The 20,988-nt window shown below is 39.7% G+C and overlaps 1 protein-coding gene across 2 annotated transcripts in view; it reads right to left on the reverse strand.

Annotated features, from left to right (window-relative positions):
• Positions 1–20,142, reverse strand: part of SLAIN2 (SLAIN motif family member 2) — a 79,151-nt gene extending 59,009 nt beyond the window's left edge. For both annotated transcript variants that reach the window (XM_060148219.1, XM_060148218.1), the window contains exon 1: positions 19,478–20,142. In XM_060148219.1, the coding sequence (XP_060004202.1) occupies positions 19,478–19,866 (389 nt within the window). In that variant the 5' untranslated portion in view covers positions 19,867–20,142. The remainder of the gene's footprint in view (positions 1–19,477) is intronic.
• Between the last annotated feature and the right edge of the window lie 846 nt (positions 20,143–20,988).

The raw sequence follows: 20,988 nt of genomic DNA on the forward strand, positions 1-20,988 counted from the left end.
TCGAAATTAAACTGATTTACAGATATACTTATAGATATGGTCCTAGCAGAAAGGCAAGGAGGCAGGGATCTGGGTAAATAAAAGAGAAGGGAATGAGCTACCAGGGCATCGGCACCACCAGGGACCCTGGAAAGTTTGGCATAGGGATTTGCATGCAGAGTAGTCCCAAAAATGAGACTGAGGAGAGCAGCAACATCAGTAACCCCGAAGACTCACAAAATGTGAGCTCTGAAATTCCTTATCTGATATTCCTGGAAAGTAAGGAAGTTTGGGGGTTTTCCCCCTCAACAAAAACAGACTACAAATCACAGCAATATCTTATCTGATCCACCTCCTAGAGTAATGAAAATAAAAACAAAAATAAACAAATGGGACCTAATTAAGCTTCCAAGCTTCTGCACAGTAAAGGAAACCATAAACAAAAAGACAACCCACAGAATGGGAAAAATATTTGCAAATGAAGTGACCGACATGGGATTAATCTCCAAAATATACAAACAGCTCATGCAGCCCAGCATCAAAAAAACAAAAAACCCAACCCAAAAATGGGTGGAAGATCTAAATAGGCATTTCTCCAAAGAAGACATACAGATGGCCAAAAAGCACATGAAAAGATGCTCAACGTCACTAATTACTGGAGAAAAGCACATCAAAACTACAATGAGGTATCACCTCACACCGGTCAGAATGGCCATCATCAAAAAATATATAAACAATAAATGCTGGAGAGGGTGTGGAGAAAAGGGAACCCTCCTATACTGTTGACAGGAATGTAAATTGGTACAACCATTATGGAGAACAGTATGGAGGTTCCTTGAAAAACTAAATACAGAACTACCATACGGGAGACTTCGCTGGTGGCACAGTGGTTAAGACTATGCACTCCCAATGCAGGGGGCCCGGGTTCGATCCCTGGTCAGAGAACTAGATGCCACATGTGTGCTGCAACTAAGAGTTCGCATGCCACAACTAAGGAGCCGCCTGCCACAACCCAGCGCAACCAAATAAATAAATACTTTAAAAAAAAACCCAAATCTACCATATCATACAGCAATCCCACTCCTGGGCATACATCTGGAGAAAACCATAATTCAAGAAGATACATGCACTCCAATGTTCACTGCAGCACTATTCACCATGGCCAAGACATGGAAGCAACCTCAATCAACGTCCATCGACAGAGGAGTGGGCAAAGAAGATGTGGTAGATATATACAATGGAATGTTAGTCAGCCATAAAAAAAGAATGAAACAGTGCCATTTGCAGCAACATGGAGGGATCTAGAGATTGTCGTACTGGGTGAAGTCAGACAAAGACAGATATCATATGATATCGCTTATATGTGGAATCTAAAAAAAAAAATGGGACAAATGAACTTATTTACAAAACAGAAATGGAGTCACAGATGTAGAAAACAAACTTATGGTTACCAGGGGGGAAAGGGGGAGGAGGGATAAGGGGAGATTGGGATTGACGTATACACACTACTATATATAAAACAGATAACTAGTAAGGACCTACTATATAGCACAAAGAACTCTACTCAATATTCTATAATGACCTATATGGGAAAAGAATCTAAAAAAGAGTAAGTGTATGTCTATGTATAACTGATTCACTTTGCTGTACACCTGAAACTAACACAACATTGCAAATCAACTACACTCCAATAAAAATTTTAAAAAAAAGACTACATACTTTAGGTAAATCTGATAAACTTGTTAATATTTGCACTTGTGGAATCTCATTTTTAAAATGCAAAGTTAAAAACAAGAATAACGGATAAGATCATACACATCAGCTGACTTGGGCTCCAGTTCTATCAAAAACACATGTCTAAACTTACTGGAACCAAAATTTGTTCATCTGTGAAATATAATCTTACTGATTCTAAGTAACAAGGAAAACATCAATGGCTTTTTAATGTATCATGCTGTATTATGATCCTTACCCTATGTGACTACAGAGTAATGAAACTGACTTAAATCAGTAAGATTTATCAGGATTTTTTAAAATTATAAAAGTAATTTGTGGGATTCCCTGGTGGCGCGGTGGTTGAGAGTCCGCCTGCCGATGCAGGGGGCGCGGGTTCGTGCCCCGGTTCGGGAGGATCCCACGTGCTTTGGAGCGGCTGGGCCTGTGAGCCATGGCCGCTGAGCCTGTGCGACTGGAGCCTGTGCTCTGCAAGGGGAGAGGTCACAGCAGTGAGAGGCCCGCGTACCACAAAAAAAAAAAAAGAAAGGAAAAAGCAATTTGTGTCCGTAACAGAAAATTGAGAAATTACAAAAAGTACAAAGAAGTATAAAACAAGGTGTAACAGTTATCCTACAAAAGAGAGAATTTTAAAACTGATTTTAAACATCAGATACTGTATCTGGACAGAATTTTCTTTAATTCATTCATGGGAGAGTACAGTTTAAATATTGCCATTATGCAGAGTATGTATGAAATTCCTCATTTGTAACTGGCATAGGGGTCATGCAAGTCATGCAAGAAATCTGGTCTCATTATTTTACCTCGTTCACCTCGTTTCAACTTAACATATTGACAATCAGATTGATTCAATTTAATATAACTGAACTCTTACTACACACAAGATTCTGAGAGCCTGTTTTGACACACAAAGATGAATATGATACTGCTTCCTCTGCTTAAAATGCTCACCATCTAGACAAGACAAAGCACGAGGTTGTGGTGTTACATATACTCTAAAAAGATATATAAACAGTGATAGGCAACACTGAAGAGGAAGCAAACCAAGTGGGAAATTTAGAACTTCAGAAAGGAAAGAAAAAAGGTACTCTATACAGAATGAAAATTAAAAGGTAACAGGCATGAATGTTTATGAAGTTTTCTGACAACAGCAAGAAAATCCAGGAAAAAGGTGAATTGGAGTTGGACTGCTGAGGACTTCAAACATCTTGCTAACCCATTTTTATTCACGAGGCATAATAATGACTTTAACAGTTTTCAAAATTCAAACCTACCCTCAAGAGGAAAAGAATCTGCTATTACTATGGATATTCAGAGAAATGTGCCATAGATTTAGGAAAAGAAAAATCCATGATGCTTACATTGCTAAAGATCTCTCCCACATTTAAGCTTAGCAATTTGTGTTAGGGTATCTTATGTTCCAAAATAGATGACAATATTTTAATCACAGAAACACAGATTAAAAGAACACTTAGAAATAACCAAATTTAACTTTTACCTCTTTGAAACATCCCTTGTCACAGGACCATTAAGCAGTCTTTACTGCTAAAGGTTACTCACGCTTTTTAAAGGCTGTCTATACTATCTAGGAACAGCTCTACTAGAAAATTCTTCCTTATATTAAATCAATATTTGCTTACCTCTAACGTATACCTATTGCTCTAGTAATGATCTCCAGAGTTATACAGAATAAGTCTAAAAAATCTATCTACAGGTTAAATAAATCAAGATCAAATGTTTTATCAGGCACGGTTTTCAGGATTGGTACGAATCTCAACGCACTATATTAGCTATGTGACTTCGAGTTTAAGTTTCCTTACCTGTAAGATATAGATAACATGACACCTGCTACAACACAGATGAATTTTGAAGAGACAATGATAAATGAAATAAGCCAGACACTAAAAGATAAATACTTATGATTCCACTTATATGAGGTACCTAGAATAGTCAAATTCATAGACACAGAATGTAGAATGGTGGTTGCCAGGGGCTGGGGGCAGGGAGAATAGGGGAATGGAGAATTACTATTTATACAGAGTTTCAGTTTGTAAAGTTCTAGAGATGGACAGTGGTGATGACTGCACAACAATGTAAATGTATTTATATGCCACTGAACTGTACACTTAAAAGTGATTAAAATGGTAATTTTTGTCTTGTATATTTTACCCCAATTGAAAAAAATGGGGATAACAATAACTACAACTCAAAATTGTGCAGATTAAATTATTTAACATGCATAAAATGCCTTATACAATACTTGGTATATAGAACATGCTTAAACAATAATGATTGTAATATATTTTACCAATCATGTGGCCCTTCTAGGCCAAATTCAATTTTTTAAGAAAGCAAGAAAATGCATTATCATGTCTCTAAGTGTTCCCAGCAGTGCAATGCTCACACATAGGGGGTCTAAGTATTTTTTCCATTAAAGAAAAAAAAAAATGTAAACCCATGTTAGAATCACTGGAAAACCACTGCTAAGAAGGGAATAAAATGATCATCTAGATGTATAACTTCTGATTCATTTAAACACACACACACACACACACACACACACACACACACACACACACACACGAACCATGTTACTTTAAAGTAACATCTCCCTGGTCTAGAAGAGTCTAGAAAACAAAACTTCAAGATGTTAATCAGCGAATGACTGCCAAATTATAAGTGGTGGCAATTATACAAATTAAATTGTTTTATAGACCTAGGCTCATCATATTAAATCACAGGCAAATTCTACCAATGGTCCCCTACAAAAAGCATACATAAAACAAAAAGGTCAAGTAATAAAAGTCCATTATCAGAAGTGAAGGGCTATGAGAGAAAAAAATACAGTAAGAAAAAACCACCAACATATCTACCTCTGAGTTAGGGAAGTTTATCCATAAAATTTATTGATGAGAAGTCAGCATGAGTTCAAAGTGTCTTCATAAACTTAAAAGAAAACTGATTTAAAGTAAAATGGATTTAACGGGATATGAGGAACTTATTAGATTTCCAATCTCAAAAACCTTTAAGAAAAGAAGAAATAATCATCTGTCCTGACCAGCTTGAATATTAAATCAGCTTAAAAACAAGAGGCATGACCGCCTGGTCTCAAAGTCCATTTCTAATTTTATTTTCTATGATTTTATGTTCTGCAAAAGTTCCTAAGGGCCCCACAAAGAGTCAGACAGCTCATGTCTATTTTCCCTAAAATCATTATTCTCAATCTGTAGTCTTCTCTACAGATATAGAGAGTGTATGTCAGCAATAATGAATCTCTCAAAGTAAAAAAAAAAAAATAAAGCAACAAACTTCTAGATACTGACAAATAATTTTAATTAACAAATACTGATTAGATAATACAGTCTTTATGCATATATACACAATACTAAACTCTCATCTACAAAAATGCAGCAGAGTGGATGAATAAACAATCTAAAACTCATTTAGAAAGTATTTCACACATACATCCCCCTTTTGCCCACATGTAAATTCCTTTTCAATTAGCACAATTCACACTAGGAATGGAGAAAAGAATCTGGAGACTTGGAGAGGTGGAGAAGTCAGTTCCTAATCCTCCCCCTCAACAATGAATATTTTAAATAGTAACATAAAGATGTTTTATGTATTATATGTATTTGTTTATTCTTTTATATGAGGCTCTTGAGAAATTCTAATAAAAACCATTTAAAAAGGGTCCTTTCTTTGAGACCCACTACTGTTTCTTTCCTCAGTAAAAGTATACCTGTTTTAGGTAAATTTAATGAAGAACATGAGGATTTATGGAAAATTAGACTAAAATTATTTTGTTTTACAGAAACCTGGGAGCCTAAAAGTACAAGTACATGGATGAAAGCACAGAGACACTAAAACTAAATTTAACTAAAAATGTTATATAACTGTAAAAATAAGGATGATATTACAGGAGCTGATTACAGGCCAAGAGGCCAAAGGAAGATATGAATGATGTTACTCACCTAATTCAAATTTCAGTTCTAGTACAAAGAAAGTATGTAATAATGACATAGGATCACTTCAAGTCTTTAGACATCTGCCGAAAACCTCACCCTGCACGGAGAACACCTAAGAAATTCTTGATTTACCCAACAATTAACTTCTCAAAAGGCTTAGGAAGAAATGAGAACTGGACCTGTTCTGACCATCACCAACAACAAATTAACTGGGGATAACAAAATGATCAAAATACTGGAAGAAAGAGGCCATTTCATTTTGGAGTTTATAGCAAAATAGAAAAAAAATTCTAAACAAAGAAGTGCAAACGATTTTTTAGAAAATTTGATCTAAAAACATTCAGATCACATTTGATGATATTAAAGAATTATTTTTAATGGGGAGGGTAAACTGGTAGTGTAGTTATGTTTAAAAAGAGTCCTTATCTTCTACTACAATATTTAGTAATTAAATGATATGATGTTTGAGATGAAATTTGCTTCGAAATAGTCCAGAGGGTTGAGGTTTGAATGGTATAGATGAAACAAGAATGGCATGAGTTGGTAAGTGTTAAAGATGGGTTGTAAGTTAAGTGGAGGTTCATTTTACTGTTCACTCTATTTTTGTATATGTTTGAAATTTTTCAAAAAGTTTTTTTTTTAAGTTCACTGCAAAGACAGATCAGTCTAGAACTAAAATAAAATGGAGATGATAAAGACAAAGCTAACACTTATATATTTAATTTGTGTCAACAACTGTTCTAAACCCTTTACCTATATTACATTTAATTCTATATGGTTGATACAATAATTAACTCTACTTTACAGATAATGAAAACTCTCAAGCACAGAGAGTAAGTGGTTAACAAGGTCATGCAGTTGACAAAGGTGGGAGCAGGGATTTCAACTCAGGCAACCTAGTTCCAGAGTCATGGCTCTTAGCTACAATCTGACTCCCAGGGGCTCCAAAGGCCAATTCAGCACAAGAATAGTGAGTACAAAAAGAGGTCATCAGATAAAGAAATTCATAAAAATGTACATAGGGCTCCGGTCGTTAAAGACAAATGATCAAAAAACAGAATTAGGGAATATAAAATAGCCAAAGGTGAATAACAGTACAAATGTACAAAGAATAACATGAAAAATACAGATAATTAAAATTAGGTAAGAGCTGAAAATGTTTAAACATAGTCAGGCTAACTGTGTTCCAATCCTAGCTCATCCACATACTTGAGAGACTAAAAGCAAATTATTTAACCTAAGCTTTAATTTCATCATCTTTAAAATGGAGATTAATAATAGACTGACCATACTGGGTTATTAAGAAGATGAAATACTGTATATAAAGTGCTTAGCATGTATCTGTCATGTGTTAGTGCAATAAATAATTGTTAGCAGGGCTTCCCTGGTGGCACAGTGGTTGAGAGTCCGCCTGCCAATGCAGGGGACACGGGTTCGTGCCCCGGTCTGGGAAGATCCCACATGCTGCAGAGCGGCTAGGCCCATGAGCCATGGCCGCTGAGCCTGCGCGTCTGGATGCTGTGCTCCACAACGGGAGAGACAACAACAGTGAGAGGCCCGCGTACCACAAAATAATAATAATAATAATTGTTAGCAATTATTTAAAATAAAAGAGCAATAAAAATCACATTGAAGGATGTCCACTTTCAACACTTGGACCTAACATGATACTGGATGTTCTACTCAGGGCAATTAGACGGGAAGATGAAATAAAAGGCATCCAGATTGGAAAAAAGAAGTAAAATTATCTCTATTAGCAGATGACATGATATTTTTTCTTTTTTTTTTTTTTTGCGGTACGCGGGCCTCTCACTGCCATGGCCTCTCCCGTTGCGGAGCACAGGCTCCGGACGCGCAGGCTCAGCGGCCATGGCTCACGGCCTAGCCGCTCTGCGGCGTGTGGGATCTTCCCAGACCGGGACACGAACCCGTGTGCCCTGCATTGGCGGGCGGATTCTCAACCACTGCGCCACCAGGGAAGCCCGACATGATCTTTTATATAAAAAATCCAAAGGGGGCTGCCCTGGTGGCGCAGTGGTTGGGAGTCCGCCTGCCGATGCAGGGGACATGGGTTCGTGCCCCGATCCGGGAGGATCCCACGTGCCAAGGAGCGGCTGGGCCCGTAAGCCATGGCTGCTGGGCCTGTGCGTCCGGAGCCTGTGCTCCGCAGCGGGAGAGGCCACGGCAGTGAGAGGCCCGCGTACCGCAAAGAAAAAAAAATCCAAAGGAATCCACACCAAAAAAAAATAAAAAAACTATTACAGCTGATAAATGACTTGGGGAAGGCTGCAGGAGACAATGACATCAATATACAAAAATCAACCATATTTCTATACAGTAGCAATGAAAAATCCAAAAATGAAATTGAGAAAAACAATTCCATTTACAGTGGCATTAAAAAAATAATAAAATGACTGAAAATAGAATTAAAAAAAGAAATGTAACACTTACACACTGAAAATTACAAAACACAGTTGAAAGAAATTAAAGACCTAAATGAATAGAAAGACATCCAATGTTCATGGATTGAAAAAACTCAATACTGTTAAGATCTCAAAAGTTAAGATCCCCAATTGATCTACAGATTCAATACAATCCCTATCAAAATTCCAGTTGCCTTTTATTTTTTGCTGAAATTTACAAGCTGATCCTAAAATTCACATGGAAATACAAGGGTCACTGAATAGCTAAAACAATCTTGAAAAAAACAAAACTGGAGGACTCACTCATTCCAGTTTCAAAACTACAGTAATCACGCTGGGCAGTAGTGGCATAAAAGATAGTCATAGATCAAGGGAATAGAATTGTGAGTCCATAAATAAACCCATACATTTTATGAGGAACTGATTATTTTTTTGAATTTTTGAATTTTCCTTTGTTTTTTATACAGCAGGTTCTTATTACTCATCCATTTTATACACATCAGTGTATACAAGTCAATCCCAACCTCCCAATTCATCACACCCCCACCCCCACCTGCCGCTGCTTTCCCTGCTCGCTGTCCGTACACTTGTTCTCTACATCTGTGTTTCAATTTCTGCCCTGCAAACTGGTTCATCTGTACCATTTTTCTAGGTTCCACATATATGTGTTAATATATATTTGTTTTTCTCTCTCTGACTTACTTCACCTTGTAAGACAGTCTCTAGATTCATCCACGTCTCTACAAATGACCCAATTTCGTTCCTTTTTATGGCTGAGTAATATTCCATTGTATATACGTACCACTTCTTCTTTATCCATTCGGCAGTGGATGGGCATTTAGGTTCCTTCCACAACCTGGCTATTGTAAATAGTGCTGCAATAAACATTGGGGTGCATGTGTCTTTTTGAATTATGGTTTTCTATGGGTATATGCCCAGTAGTGGGATTGCTGGGTCATATGGTAATTCTATTTTTAGTTATTAAGGAACCTCCATACTGTTCTCCATAGTGGCTGTATCAATTTACATTCCCACCAACAGTGCAAAAAGGGTTCCCTTTTCTCCACACCCTCTCCAGCATCTGTTGTTTGTAGATTTTCTGATGATGCCCATTCTAACTGGTGTGAGGTGATACCTCACTGTAGCTTTGATATGCATTTCTCTAATAATTAGTGATGCTGAGCAGCTTTTCATGTGCTTCTTGGCCATGTGTATGTCTTCTTTGGAGAAATATCTATTTAGGTCTTCTTCCCATTTTTGGATTGGGTAGTTTGCTTTTTTAAATATTGAGCTGCATGAGCTGTTTATATATTTTGGAGATTAATCCTTTGTCTGTTGATTTGTTTGCAAAGATTTTCTCCCATTCTGAGGACTCTCTTTTCATCTTGTTTGTAGTTTCCTTTGCTTTGCAACAGCTTTTAAGTTTCATTAGGTCCCATTTGTTTACTTTTGTTTTTATTTCCATTGCTCTAGGAGGTGGATCAAAAAAGATCTTGCGGTGATTTATGTCAAAGAGTGTTCTTCCTATGTTTTCCTCTAAGAATTTTATAGTGTCAGGTCTTACATTTAGGTCTCTAATCTATTTTAAGTTTATTTTTGTGTATGGTGTTAGGGAGTGTTCTAATTTCATTCTTTTACACATAGCTGCCCAGTTTTCCCAGGACCACTTATTGAATAGATTGTCTTTTCTCCATTGTATATCCTTGCCTCCTTTGTCATAGATTAGTTGACCATAGGTGTGTGGGTTTATCTCTGGGCTTTCTATCCTACTCCATTGATCTATACTTCTGTTTTTGTGCCAGTACCATATTGTCTTGATTACTGTAACTTTGTAGTATAGTCTGAGGTCAGGGAGCCTGATTCCTCCAGCTCCGTTTTTTTTCCCTCAAGACTGCTTTGGCTATTCGGAGTCTTTTGTGTCTCCATACACATCTTTAGATTTTTTTGTTCTAGTTCTGTAAAAAGTGCCATTGGTAATTTGACAGGGATTGCATTGAATCTGTAGATTGCTCTGGGTAGTATAGTCATTTTCACAATATTGATTCTTCCAATCCAAGAACATGGTATATCTCTCCATCTGTTGCTATCATCTTTAATTTCTTTCAACAATGTCTTATAGTTTTCTGCATAAAGGTCTTTTGTCTCCCTAGGTAGGTTTATTCCTAGGCATTTTATTCTTTTTGTTGCAGTGGTAAATGGGAGTGTTTCCTTAATTTCACTTTCAGATTTTTCATCATTAGTGTATAGGAATGCAAGAGATTTCTGTGCATTAATTTTGTATCCTGCAACTTTACCAAATTCATTGATTAGCTCTAGTAGTTTTCTGGTGGCATCTTTAGGATTCTCTATGTATAGTATCATGTCATCTGCAAACAGTGACAGTTTCACTTCTTCTTTTCCAATTTGTATTCCCTTTATTTCTTTTTCTTCTCTGACTACTGTGGCTAGGACTTCCAAAACAGTGTTGAAAAATAGTGGTGAGAGTGGACATCCTTGCCTTGTTCCTGATTTTAGAGGAAATGCTTTCAGTTTTTCACCATTGAGAATGATGTTTGCTGTGGGTTTGTCGTATATGGCCTTTATTATGTTGAGGTAGGTTCCCTCTATGCCCACTTTCTGGAGAGTTTTTATCATAATGGGTGTTGAATTTTGTCAAAAGCATTTTCTGCATCTACTGAGATGATCATATGGTTTTTCTTCTTCAATTTGTTAATATGGTGTATCATATGGATTGATTTGCGTATATTGAAGAATCCTTGCATCCCTGTAATAAATACCACTTGATCATGGTGTATGATCCTTTTAATGTGTTGTTGGATTCTGTTTGCTAGTATTTTGTTGAGGATTTTTGCATCTATATTCATCAGTGATACTGATCTGTAATTTTCTTTTTTTTGTAGTATCTTTGTCTGGTTTTGTTATCAGGGTGATGGTGGCCTCATACAATGAGTTTGGGAGTATTCCTTCCTGTGCAATTTTTCGGAAGAGTTTAGAAGGATGGGTGTTAGCTCTTCTCTAAATATTTGATAGGATTCACCTGTGAAGCCATCTGGTCCTGGACTTTCATTTGCTGGAAGATTTTCAATCACAGTTTCAATTTCATTACTTGTGATTGGTCTGCTCATATTTTCTATTTCATCCTGGTTCAGTCTTGGAAAGTTATACCTTCCTAAGAATTTGTCCATTTCTTCCAGGTTGTCCATTTTATTGGCATAGAGTTGCTTGTAGTAGTCTCTTAGGATGCTTTATATTTCTGCAGTGACTGTTGTACCTTCTCCTTTTTCATTTCTAATTTTATTGATTTGAGTTCTCTCCCTCTTTTTCTTGATGAGGCTGGCTAACAGTTTATCAATTTTGTTTACCTTCTCAAAGAACCAGCTTTTAGTTTTTTTATCTTCGCTATTGTTTTCTTTGTTTCTATTTCATTTATTTCTGCTCTGATCTTTATGATTTCTTTCCTTCTGCTAACTCCTGGTGCTGTTTGTTCTTCTTTCTCTAGTTCCTTTACGTGTAAGGTTAGATTGTTTGAGATTTTTTCTTGTTTCTTGAGGTAGGCTTGTATTGCTATAAACTTCCCTCTTAGAATTGCTTTTGCTGCATCCCATACGTTTTGGATTGTTGTATTTTCTTTGTCATTTGTCTCTAGGTATTTTTCTATTTCCTCTTTGATTTCTTCAGTGATCTCTTGGTTATTTAGGAAAGACTGTTTAGCCTCCATGTGTTTATGTTTTTTATGTTTTTTCCCTGTAATTGATTTCTAATCTCATAGCATTGTGATCAGAAGAGATGCTTGATATGATTTCAATTTTCTTAAATTTACTGAGGCTTGATTTGTGACCCAAGATGTGATCTATCCTGGAGAATGTTCCATGGGAACTTGAGAAGGCAGTGTAATCTGCTGTTTTTGGATGGAATGTCTCATAAATATCAATTAAATCTATCTGTTCTATTGTGTCACTTAAAGCTTGTGGTTCCTTATTAATTTTGTTTGAATGATCTGTTCATTTGTGTAAGTGAGGTGTTAAAGCCCCTCCCCCCTCGTATTATTGTGTTACTGTTGATTTCCTCTTTTACAGCTGTTAGCAGTTGCCTTATGTATTGAGGTGATCCTATGTTGGGTGCATATATATTTATAATTGTTATATCTTCTTCTTGGATTGATCCCTTGATCATTATGTAGTGTCCTTCCCTATCTCTTGTATCATTCTTTATTTTAAAGTCTTTTATATGATATGAGGATTGCTACTCCAGCTTTCTTTTGATATCCATTTGCATAGAATATCTTTTTCCATCCCTCACTTTCAGTCTGAATGTGTCCCTAGGTCTGAAGTGGATGTCTTTTAGACAGCATATATATGGGTCTTGTGTTTGTATCCATTCAGCAATCCTGTGCCTTTTGCTTGGAGCTTTTAATCCATTCACGTTTAAGGTAATTAATGATATGTCTGTTCCTATTACCATTTTCTCAATTTTTTGGGTTTGTTTTTGTAGGTCCTTTTCTTCTCTTGTGTTTCCCACTTAGAGAAGTTCCTTTAGCATTTGTTGTACAGCTGGTTTGGTGGTGCTGATTTCTCTTAGCTTTTGCTTGTCTGTAAAGCTTTTGATTTCTCCATCGAATCTGAATGAGATCCTTGCCGGGTAGACTAATCTTGGTTGTAGGTTCTTCCCTTTCATCACTTTACCATGCCACTCCCTTCTGGCTTGTAGAGTTTCTGCTGAGATCAGCTGTTAACCTTATGGGAGTTCCCTTGTACGTTACCTGTCGTTTTTTCCTTGCTGCTTTCAAAAATTTTTCTTTGTCTTTAATTTTTGCCAATTTGATTACTATGTGTCTCGGTGTGTTTCTCCTTGTGTTTATCCTGTATGGGAGTCTCTGCGCTTCCTGGACTTGGGTGGCTATTTCTTTTCCCATTTTGGGGAAGTTTTTGACTATAATCTCTTCAAATATTTTTTCGGGTCCTTTCTCTCTTCTCCTTCTGGGACCCCTATAATGCGAATGTTGTTGCGTTTAATGTTATCCCAGAGGTCTGTTAGGCTGTCTTCATTTCTTTTCATTCTTTTTTCTGTATTCTGTTCTGCAGCAGTGAATTCCACCATTCTGTATTCCAGGTCACTTATCTGTTCTTCTGCCTCAGATATTCTGCTATTGATTCCTTCTAGTATATATTTCATTTCAGTTATTGTATTGTTCATCTGTTTGTTTCTTCTTTAATTCTTCTAGGTCTTTGTTAAACATTTCTTGCATCTTCTCAATCTTTCCCTCCATTCTTTTTCCGAGGTCTTGGATCATCTTCACTACCATTATTCTGAATTCTTTTTCGGGAAGGTTGCCTATCTCCACTTCATTTAGCTACTTTTCTGGGGTTTTATCTTGTTCCTTCATCTGGTACATAGCCCTCTGCCTTTTCATTTTGTCTGTCTTTCTGTGAATGTGGTTTTCCTTCCACAGGCTGCAGAATTGTAGCTCTTCTTGCTTCTGCTGTCTGCTCTCTGGTGGATGAGGCTATCTAAGAGGCTTGTTTCCTGATGGGAGGGACTGGTGGTGGGAAGAGCTGGGTGTTGCTCTGGTGGGCGGCGCTCAGTAAAACTTTAATCCGCTTGTCTGCTGATGGGTGGGGCTGGGTTCCCTCCCTGTTGGTTTTTTGGCCTGAGGTGACCCAACACTGGAGTGTACCTGGGCTCTTTGGTGGGGCTAATGGCGGACTCTGGGAGGGCTAACGCCAAGGAGTACTTCCCAGGACTTCTACTGCCAGTGTCCTTGTCCTCACGTTGAGACACAGCCACCCCCCACCTCTGCAGGAGACCCTCCAACACTAGCAGGTAGGTCTCGTTCAGTGTCCTTTGGGGTCACTGCTCCTTCCCCTGCGTCCCAATGTGCACACTACTTGTGTATGCCCTCCAAGCATGGAGTCTCTGTTTCCCCCAGTCCTGTCAAAGTCCCGCAGTCAAATCCTGCTAGCCTTCAAAGTCTGATTCTCTAGGAAGTCCTCCTCCCGTTGCTGGACCCCCAGGTTGGGATGCCTGACGTGGGGCTCAGAACCTTCACTCCAGTGGGTGGACTTCTGTGGTATAAGTGTTCTCCAGTTTGTGAGTCACCCACCCAGCAGTTATGGGATTTGATTTTATTGTGATTGCGCCCCTCCTACCGTCTCATTGTGGCTTCTCCATTGTCTTTGGATGTGGGGTATCTTTTTTTGGTGAGTTCCAGTGTCTTCCTGTCAATGGTTGTTCAGCAGGTAGTTGTGATTCAGTGTTCTAGCAAGAGGGAGTGGGAGCACGTCCTTCTACTCCACCATCTGAACCAATCTCTGAGCAACTGATTTTTGACAAGGGTACCAAGACAATTTAACGGAACAGAAAAGTCTTCTCAACAAATGGTACAGGGACAACTGGATATCCACATGCAAAATAAATGATGTTGGACTCCTACCTCACACCACATAAAAACTCAGAATGAATCAAAGCAAGTGTTGGCAAGGATATGGAAAAACTGGAACTCTTGTATAATGCTGGTTGGAATGTACAATGGTACAGCTGCTGTGGAAAACAGTATGGTGGCTCCTCAAAAAATTAAACATAGAATTACCATTTGATCCATAAATTCCACTTCTGGGTATATACCCACAAGAAGTGAAAGCATGGATTTGCACAGGTTATTTGTAGGTTCCCATTCACAGCAGCATTATTCACAACAGCCAAGAAATGGAGGCAATCCAAGTGTCCACCAACAGATGAAAGGATAAAGAAAATGTGTTATATACTATAACGGAATATTATTCAGCCTTCAAAAAGGGGTAAACCATGTCATATGCTACAACATGGATGAACCTTAAGACATTATACTAAATGAAATAAGCTAGTCACAAAAAGACAAATTCTACATGATCTACCTATAGGTATCTAAAGGGGTTAAACTCATAGAAACACAGTAGAACAGTGCTTTCCAGGAGCAGGGGGAAGGGGAGTTACTCTTCTGTGAGTGTAGAGTTTCAGTCATGCAGGATGGGAGGGTTCTAGGGATCTGTTGCACAACAATGTACATGTAGTTGACAGTACTGAACTATAAACTTGGAATTTTGGGGAGGCTAAATTGAGGGAAATTGTAGTTCAAATGAGGCAAGGTGATACACAGTAAGCCAAAAGGTAGCTTGGAACAGGTTTAAGTCAACTCTTCCAAATAATGGAAGATAACTGAAATTTTATCACCAAATTATTGTTGACCTGAAATTTGTTGTTCTGAAATATCAATATTATGGCAAGCTCAAAAGCCTGGATAAGACAAAATAGGATAATTTCTAAAGAGAAAAACAAGCAATGTTTAGAAATTCCAGACCAGACTGATTCCTTGCAAAATTCAAAACTAGGTTAAACAAAATGTTTGTAAAGTTAGAATAGGAAAAACCCAGAAGATTCATCATGAACAAGTCAAACCAAATTAACTGCAATGTCTATGCTAATAAGTTTACTTCATTGAAGGTAAGAACTCTTTAAGGCATCATATAGCTTAATTGTAGCAAGCCACTTGGCAAAATCTTTCATAATATCCATACAGGCAAAATGGCATATGGGCTTGATAATAATAAGTAGTACTAACAGTTACTGAACAACCACTGTGTGAGTTGATTAATGATGTTTATTAATCTGGAGGGAGTCTAGTCAAGCTGCATACTTCAGAGCCCTTTATTCTGTCATTTTAATATTTTTATCAACAACTTAAATGAAGACCCAGTAGGTATGCTTATGAAATATGAAAATGACAAAAAAATTTGGAAGGAACAGATATTAAATGCCTAAATCAAGACTGACAAAATGAAATATAAAAGCCTAATATTCAAGCTAAAAAAATTCATTACAGAAAACCAGCGTTAGGAAGACTTAGTGTAACAGCCTATGTATAAAACATATGGGGTGTAACTGAAACCACTCACTCATTTTAAGCATAAATAACAGAAATTAAAACAGTTAATGAAATATTTGGTTTCAAAATAATAGCATTTAGCTCAGCAAGACATATCCACCACTCACTGTCTGGTCAAATACCATCTAAAATGCTGAGTACAGTTCTGGGTACCACGTTTAATGACAAGGAGCAACCCGAATTCATTAAGAGAAAAATGACCACAGTTGAAAGATCAGAGAATTACATTATCTAAGGAATGATTAAGTAAACTGGGATTGTATTACTCTGAAGAAGAGATGAGAATGCTCAGAGTGTGTGGTGGGGAGGAGTCAGCAGGGTCATGATGGTAGTATTCAAATATCGTAAGGGGCCATTCATGTGGAAAAGGAATCAGACTTGGAGAAAGCAAAATATAATGGAAACAGCATAAGCTATGATGTCATAAAGACCTAGATTCAAATCCTGACTCCATCATTTACCATCTGTTATTTGATGCTTGGAGAGATAAGTGTCGTTACCTAAAAAATGATACCTACCTCATAAATGGATAAAAATTAAATGCAATTAAGTGTAAAAATGTTTATAAGTTGCCTGGCATAGACTGACACACTGTGATACACAATAATGTTAGTTCCCTTCTCTAGACTTTTCTGAGTTGTTCTATAAGAGCATTTTTCAAACTGATAATTAGCCATTAATGGGTCACCACATCAGCTCAGTGGGCTGTAACCAGCATTTTTTCCTAAAGAAACAGAACAGAAAACATTAGCGCTTTACCACATATACGAAGTATAGTTTTGTGAAACTTTTGTTTCAATTATTCATAAATATGTGTGTACTAGGCTATGGTATAAAATGTATTTCTTATCATGAAGCTGGGATTGAGAAAAAAACAAAACAAAACCGTGAAAGCCACTGCTGTAAATACAATACTGTTTTCTAAGTGTGTTCTAAAGATACTAGTTCCTTGGGAGAGCAAATAAGTTTAGGAAACAAACCGTACCACTTAGAGACTTACTATATTCAATACATATTAGCATATTTAAAAAGCCCAGCATTAAAGAAATCTGGTGGGTTTTTTTGGTTGTTGTTGTTGAACCTCGTTTTTCCCAGATATATTTGATCTCAGACCCACAATTATTTTTTTCACACAATATCTACTAACACCTTCAGGACTGACATTTTGTGGTATACATTTGGGAAAAAACATTCCTCTAGATGAAAAGGAAGGAAATGGGTATAAGTTATAGAAAGTAGACTTTTAGCTTGCTAAGAAAAACTCTTGACTCTTTAAATCTTTCCCTCACTGCTACTAACACCCACTACCCCTTATAACTTATACTCCATACACATACTCCAAAGCACTTTAAATATGATTTTCAAACTTTCAATTCACACAAATCTTTTCAGAAAAAGCACAGGACATCTATAACATCAAGATATGTAACCAGGATCAAAGTAGTAAGCAGGAATCAATTGGCCAAAAGAAACTTCTGGCATAGTATTTTAAAAGACTTGCTTTACCTGAACAAAAACACTGTGATCAGAAACCAAAGCAGCAAAAGACTTAATCAGCTTCTCCAAGGGGAGTCAATGTGTTCTAAGAATACATAGTCTAAAATGGGCTAATGAGTGCAGCTAATCTTCATTATTATTATGGGCATCATTATCATCATCACTTGGAAGAGGCATGTGATATTAGATGATTCCGACTTCTTTTAAAGTGTATACATACCTAGGATTCCTTTGTAAGGACGTGATTTCACACTAATATGAAAATTGTCACTACCACAGTCAGTTCTAATAATATTTGGTATCACTTGGCAATAAAATAAAGGCTTGACATCATATATTCAAGAGCATCTCTGTAACTCAAACCTTTCTAATTGAGTTACAAATATCTCTCACTCTGCTCTAGCAGTTGTCAGAGCATAAAATGCCCTTCCCACTCTTTCTCCACTCTCAGGCTCCAAAACCACCTCTCCTCAAAGTCTGCCCCAACTAGACTATTATTTTCTTCTCAATTTCTGAGCACTCTCAGTACTTTTTGTCCCTATCACTCTTTTAAGCAATTCACTGTGTATTTCCTAGCTTATTTCTTTATTCCTCCATAAAACTTGGCTCCCAACAAGACCATAACTTCCTTAATGAACAGGGATCAACATTTAAGAACCTCCCTCAAGATCCTGAAAGCACTCACTAAATATTTCTTGATTTAAACAACTAGGTTTAAGAGTAATAGTGGCTAGTCTCACAGAGCTCATATACCAGACCCATGCTAAAAGCATACATGGATTAGCTCACATAATCTTCACAACTCTACAGAGGTAAGAACTATTATCTTCTCCATCAAACAGAGGAAGAAAATGAGGCTCTGATTAACTTGCCCAAAGCTGTACAGCTACTAAGTAGCAGAGCCAGGACCTGAATCCAGGCAAAGCTCTTAACTACCTCAGTACACTCTGTAAGGGTTGCAGCCCTGCGAAACCGGAGTCTATGAAGGATTTCAACCTTACTAAGTTAGAAGTTTCAGTTTCAACAAAGAGCAGAGATACTTTAGCTAAAAATTAAAACTTTAAAAAAGGATAAATTAAGACAAATTAAGAATTTCCCGTTGACATCTTTATGCAATTACAATAAAACATGAGGGAAACTGCCTCTCATGTCCTTTCTATATATGGAAATGATATTACGGTGTGGGTCATAATTTTATCAAGAAGTAGCTTATGACAATACAGTTCGGTTTAGATTTTTAAATACGGCTGTTTTTCTCTGCCCCTAGGATGACATGGAAATGAAAGATAGATAACTGTCACTTCACAGCTTCGAAAAATGCCAGACCCAATTCTTGTTTAAAAAATGAGAGCCAGGGCTCTTGTTCCACCCTTGACTCGTCACACAAAGCAGCACCATCCTCTGCCCTCTTCACACAAAGCAAGCGTCACCCTACTACCCAAGGGGGAGTGCTGCTGATCCACACGGTTTCCCCATCGCCGCCAGAAATGTACCCATCTCCCACGGGTCCAAAACACTGACCGCTGCCCGGACTTAGATTACCCTGGTCTGCTCCGCGCACCGGGTGACACCTCATCACACCCAAAATGCCCAGGCCGCCATCCGAAAGCCAGTATTTCACACAAAGCTGGATCCCTTCCTACAAAGCAGTTTCCCATCTCCGACTCCTCCCACGGCGAGCAGCCCTTCCTAGGCTGTGCCAGACCCCAGACCCCAACGGGGTCCAAAGCTCAGAGGGTCCCCAATCCAGAGGAGAACTAGCTACAAAGCCTATTCCTCTTCCAAGCCTCGAACCCCCAACTCTCGCTGACCGTTCCGCAGCCAAAGCAAGAAAACCATGAATCAGAGAGCGGACCCCGCTACACAAAGCGAGGTGTCTTACCAGGGGGCCCTCGGAAGACGCTCTCCGCCCCCCGGGCCCGTCCCCGCCCAGCTCCGGCCCGGAGCCCCGCGCTCACCAGCTCTCCTCCTCCTCCTCCCAGCCTGACAGGCGCTCCAGCTCCTCGGGCCGCAGCGGCTCCACCTCGTCCAGCAAGCCGCCCTCGCCCGCTGCCAGCAAGGAGGTGGTGTCCCGCAGCTCCTCGCTACTCGTCCGCCTCGGGCCCGACCCGGCCCCGCAGCCCGACTTGGCGCTGAGGCCCAAGGGGAAGCCCCTAGGGGACGCCGCTCCGGAGGAGGGAGTGGACGCGCCGGCCCGAACCGGGCTGCCAGGCCCAAGGGAGCCGGCGCCCTGCACGGCCCCGGAACGGCTCCTCAGCTGTTCGTTCTGCTTCTCCAGCTTCTTCACCAGCTCCTGCAGCTTCCGCACCTCCTGGTCCGCGTTCACATTGGAGTTAATGTCCTCCATCCCGGCCCCGCCGCCTCGGCCGCCCGCCACCCGCTCAGACTCACAGCGACAGGGAAAGAGCCGGAGGAAAGAGGCGCCGCCGCCACTCACTGTAGCCGAGGCGCCGGCATATATCAGGGCCAGGCCCCACTGCCAGGGTCCCCCCCTGCTCCGGTTCCGACGCGCCGCTGGCCCCAGCCGAGCCGCCTCATCTGCGCCGGCTCCAGTATTGGGGGAGGCGGCGCCAATATCCGGCCTCGGCCGCCATCTTCCCTCTGTCCCTCCGCCCACCTCAGCCCGGCCCCGTCGGTGACCTCAGAGCGTCGGGGGATGGACCGGCCGGCGGCGGGCGCTGAGAGGACCCGGCGGCGATCTCGCGGAGGGGTGGGGCCACGGGCGAGGCCGGTGGGGCGGGGCTTAAACCGGAAGGGGCGGCCCGGAGCGTCGGCGGAGGCGGGTCGCTGCTCTGGTGGCTGAGAAGAGCGATTACGGCCGCAGGCGGGGCCCGAGGGGAGTGTGGACTTGGCGGCGGGTGGCGCTAAGATTGCAAATCGAGACTCTCCCTCAACCCCGCCTGTTGGCCTTGGATGAGCACCCGCTTCTGGGTCCAGCATCCGAGCCTGTCCTCCCTCCCGGCTGGTTCCCTGGTGGGCGCTCAGCCCGGCTCCGTGGAGAGACAGTTTACTTCGTCTGTTTGTTCAGCAAATATTTATTCGATGCCTCCTTGAAATAGGAAATTGTCGGGGCCGGCAGGATCCTCAGACCATCTGTGACCCATTTATTCCTCTGAAAATGAGAAAGCAGAATCGCAATGGTTAAGAGAGGTCTAAGGTCAAAATAATAACCATAAATTGTTAAGTGCTTACTACGGGGAGACACTGTGCACTTTGAAGGCATTATCTAGAATAGTTTTCCCGACTTCACTGCAGTTTACTGCACACCGGCACGGAAGCGGCGATAGAAAACTGCTCCTCTCTCAACTGTCTGTTAATTGATGCAGAATCTGCTCTTTGTATCGTTTTCTTCTGAAAATCTTTTTCATAGTCTTGAAAACAGTTGTGCATTGAAAGTACTTAATAAACGTGTTGACAAATACTGATGAATGCTGAGAGAAGTATGACTAAGAATCTGCCTTCAGTCGCA

The sequence above is a fragment of the Lagenorhynchus albirostris genome, chromosome 4, assembly GCF_949774975.1.
Source record: "Lagenorhynchus albirostris chromosome 4, mLagAlb1.1, whole genome shotgun sequence".
NCBI lineage: Eukaryota > Metazoa > Chordata > Mammalia > Artiodactyla > Delphinidae > Lagenorhynchus > Lagenorhynchus albirostris.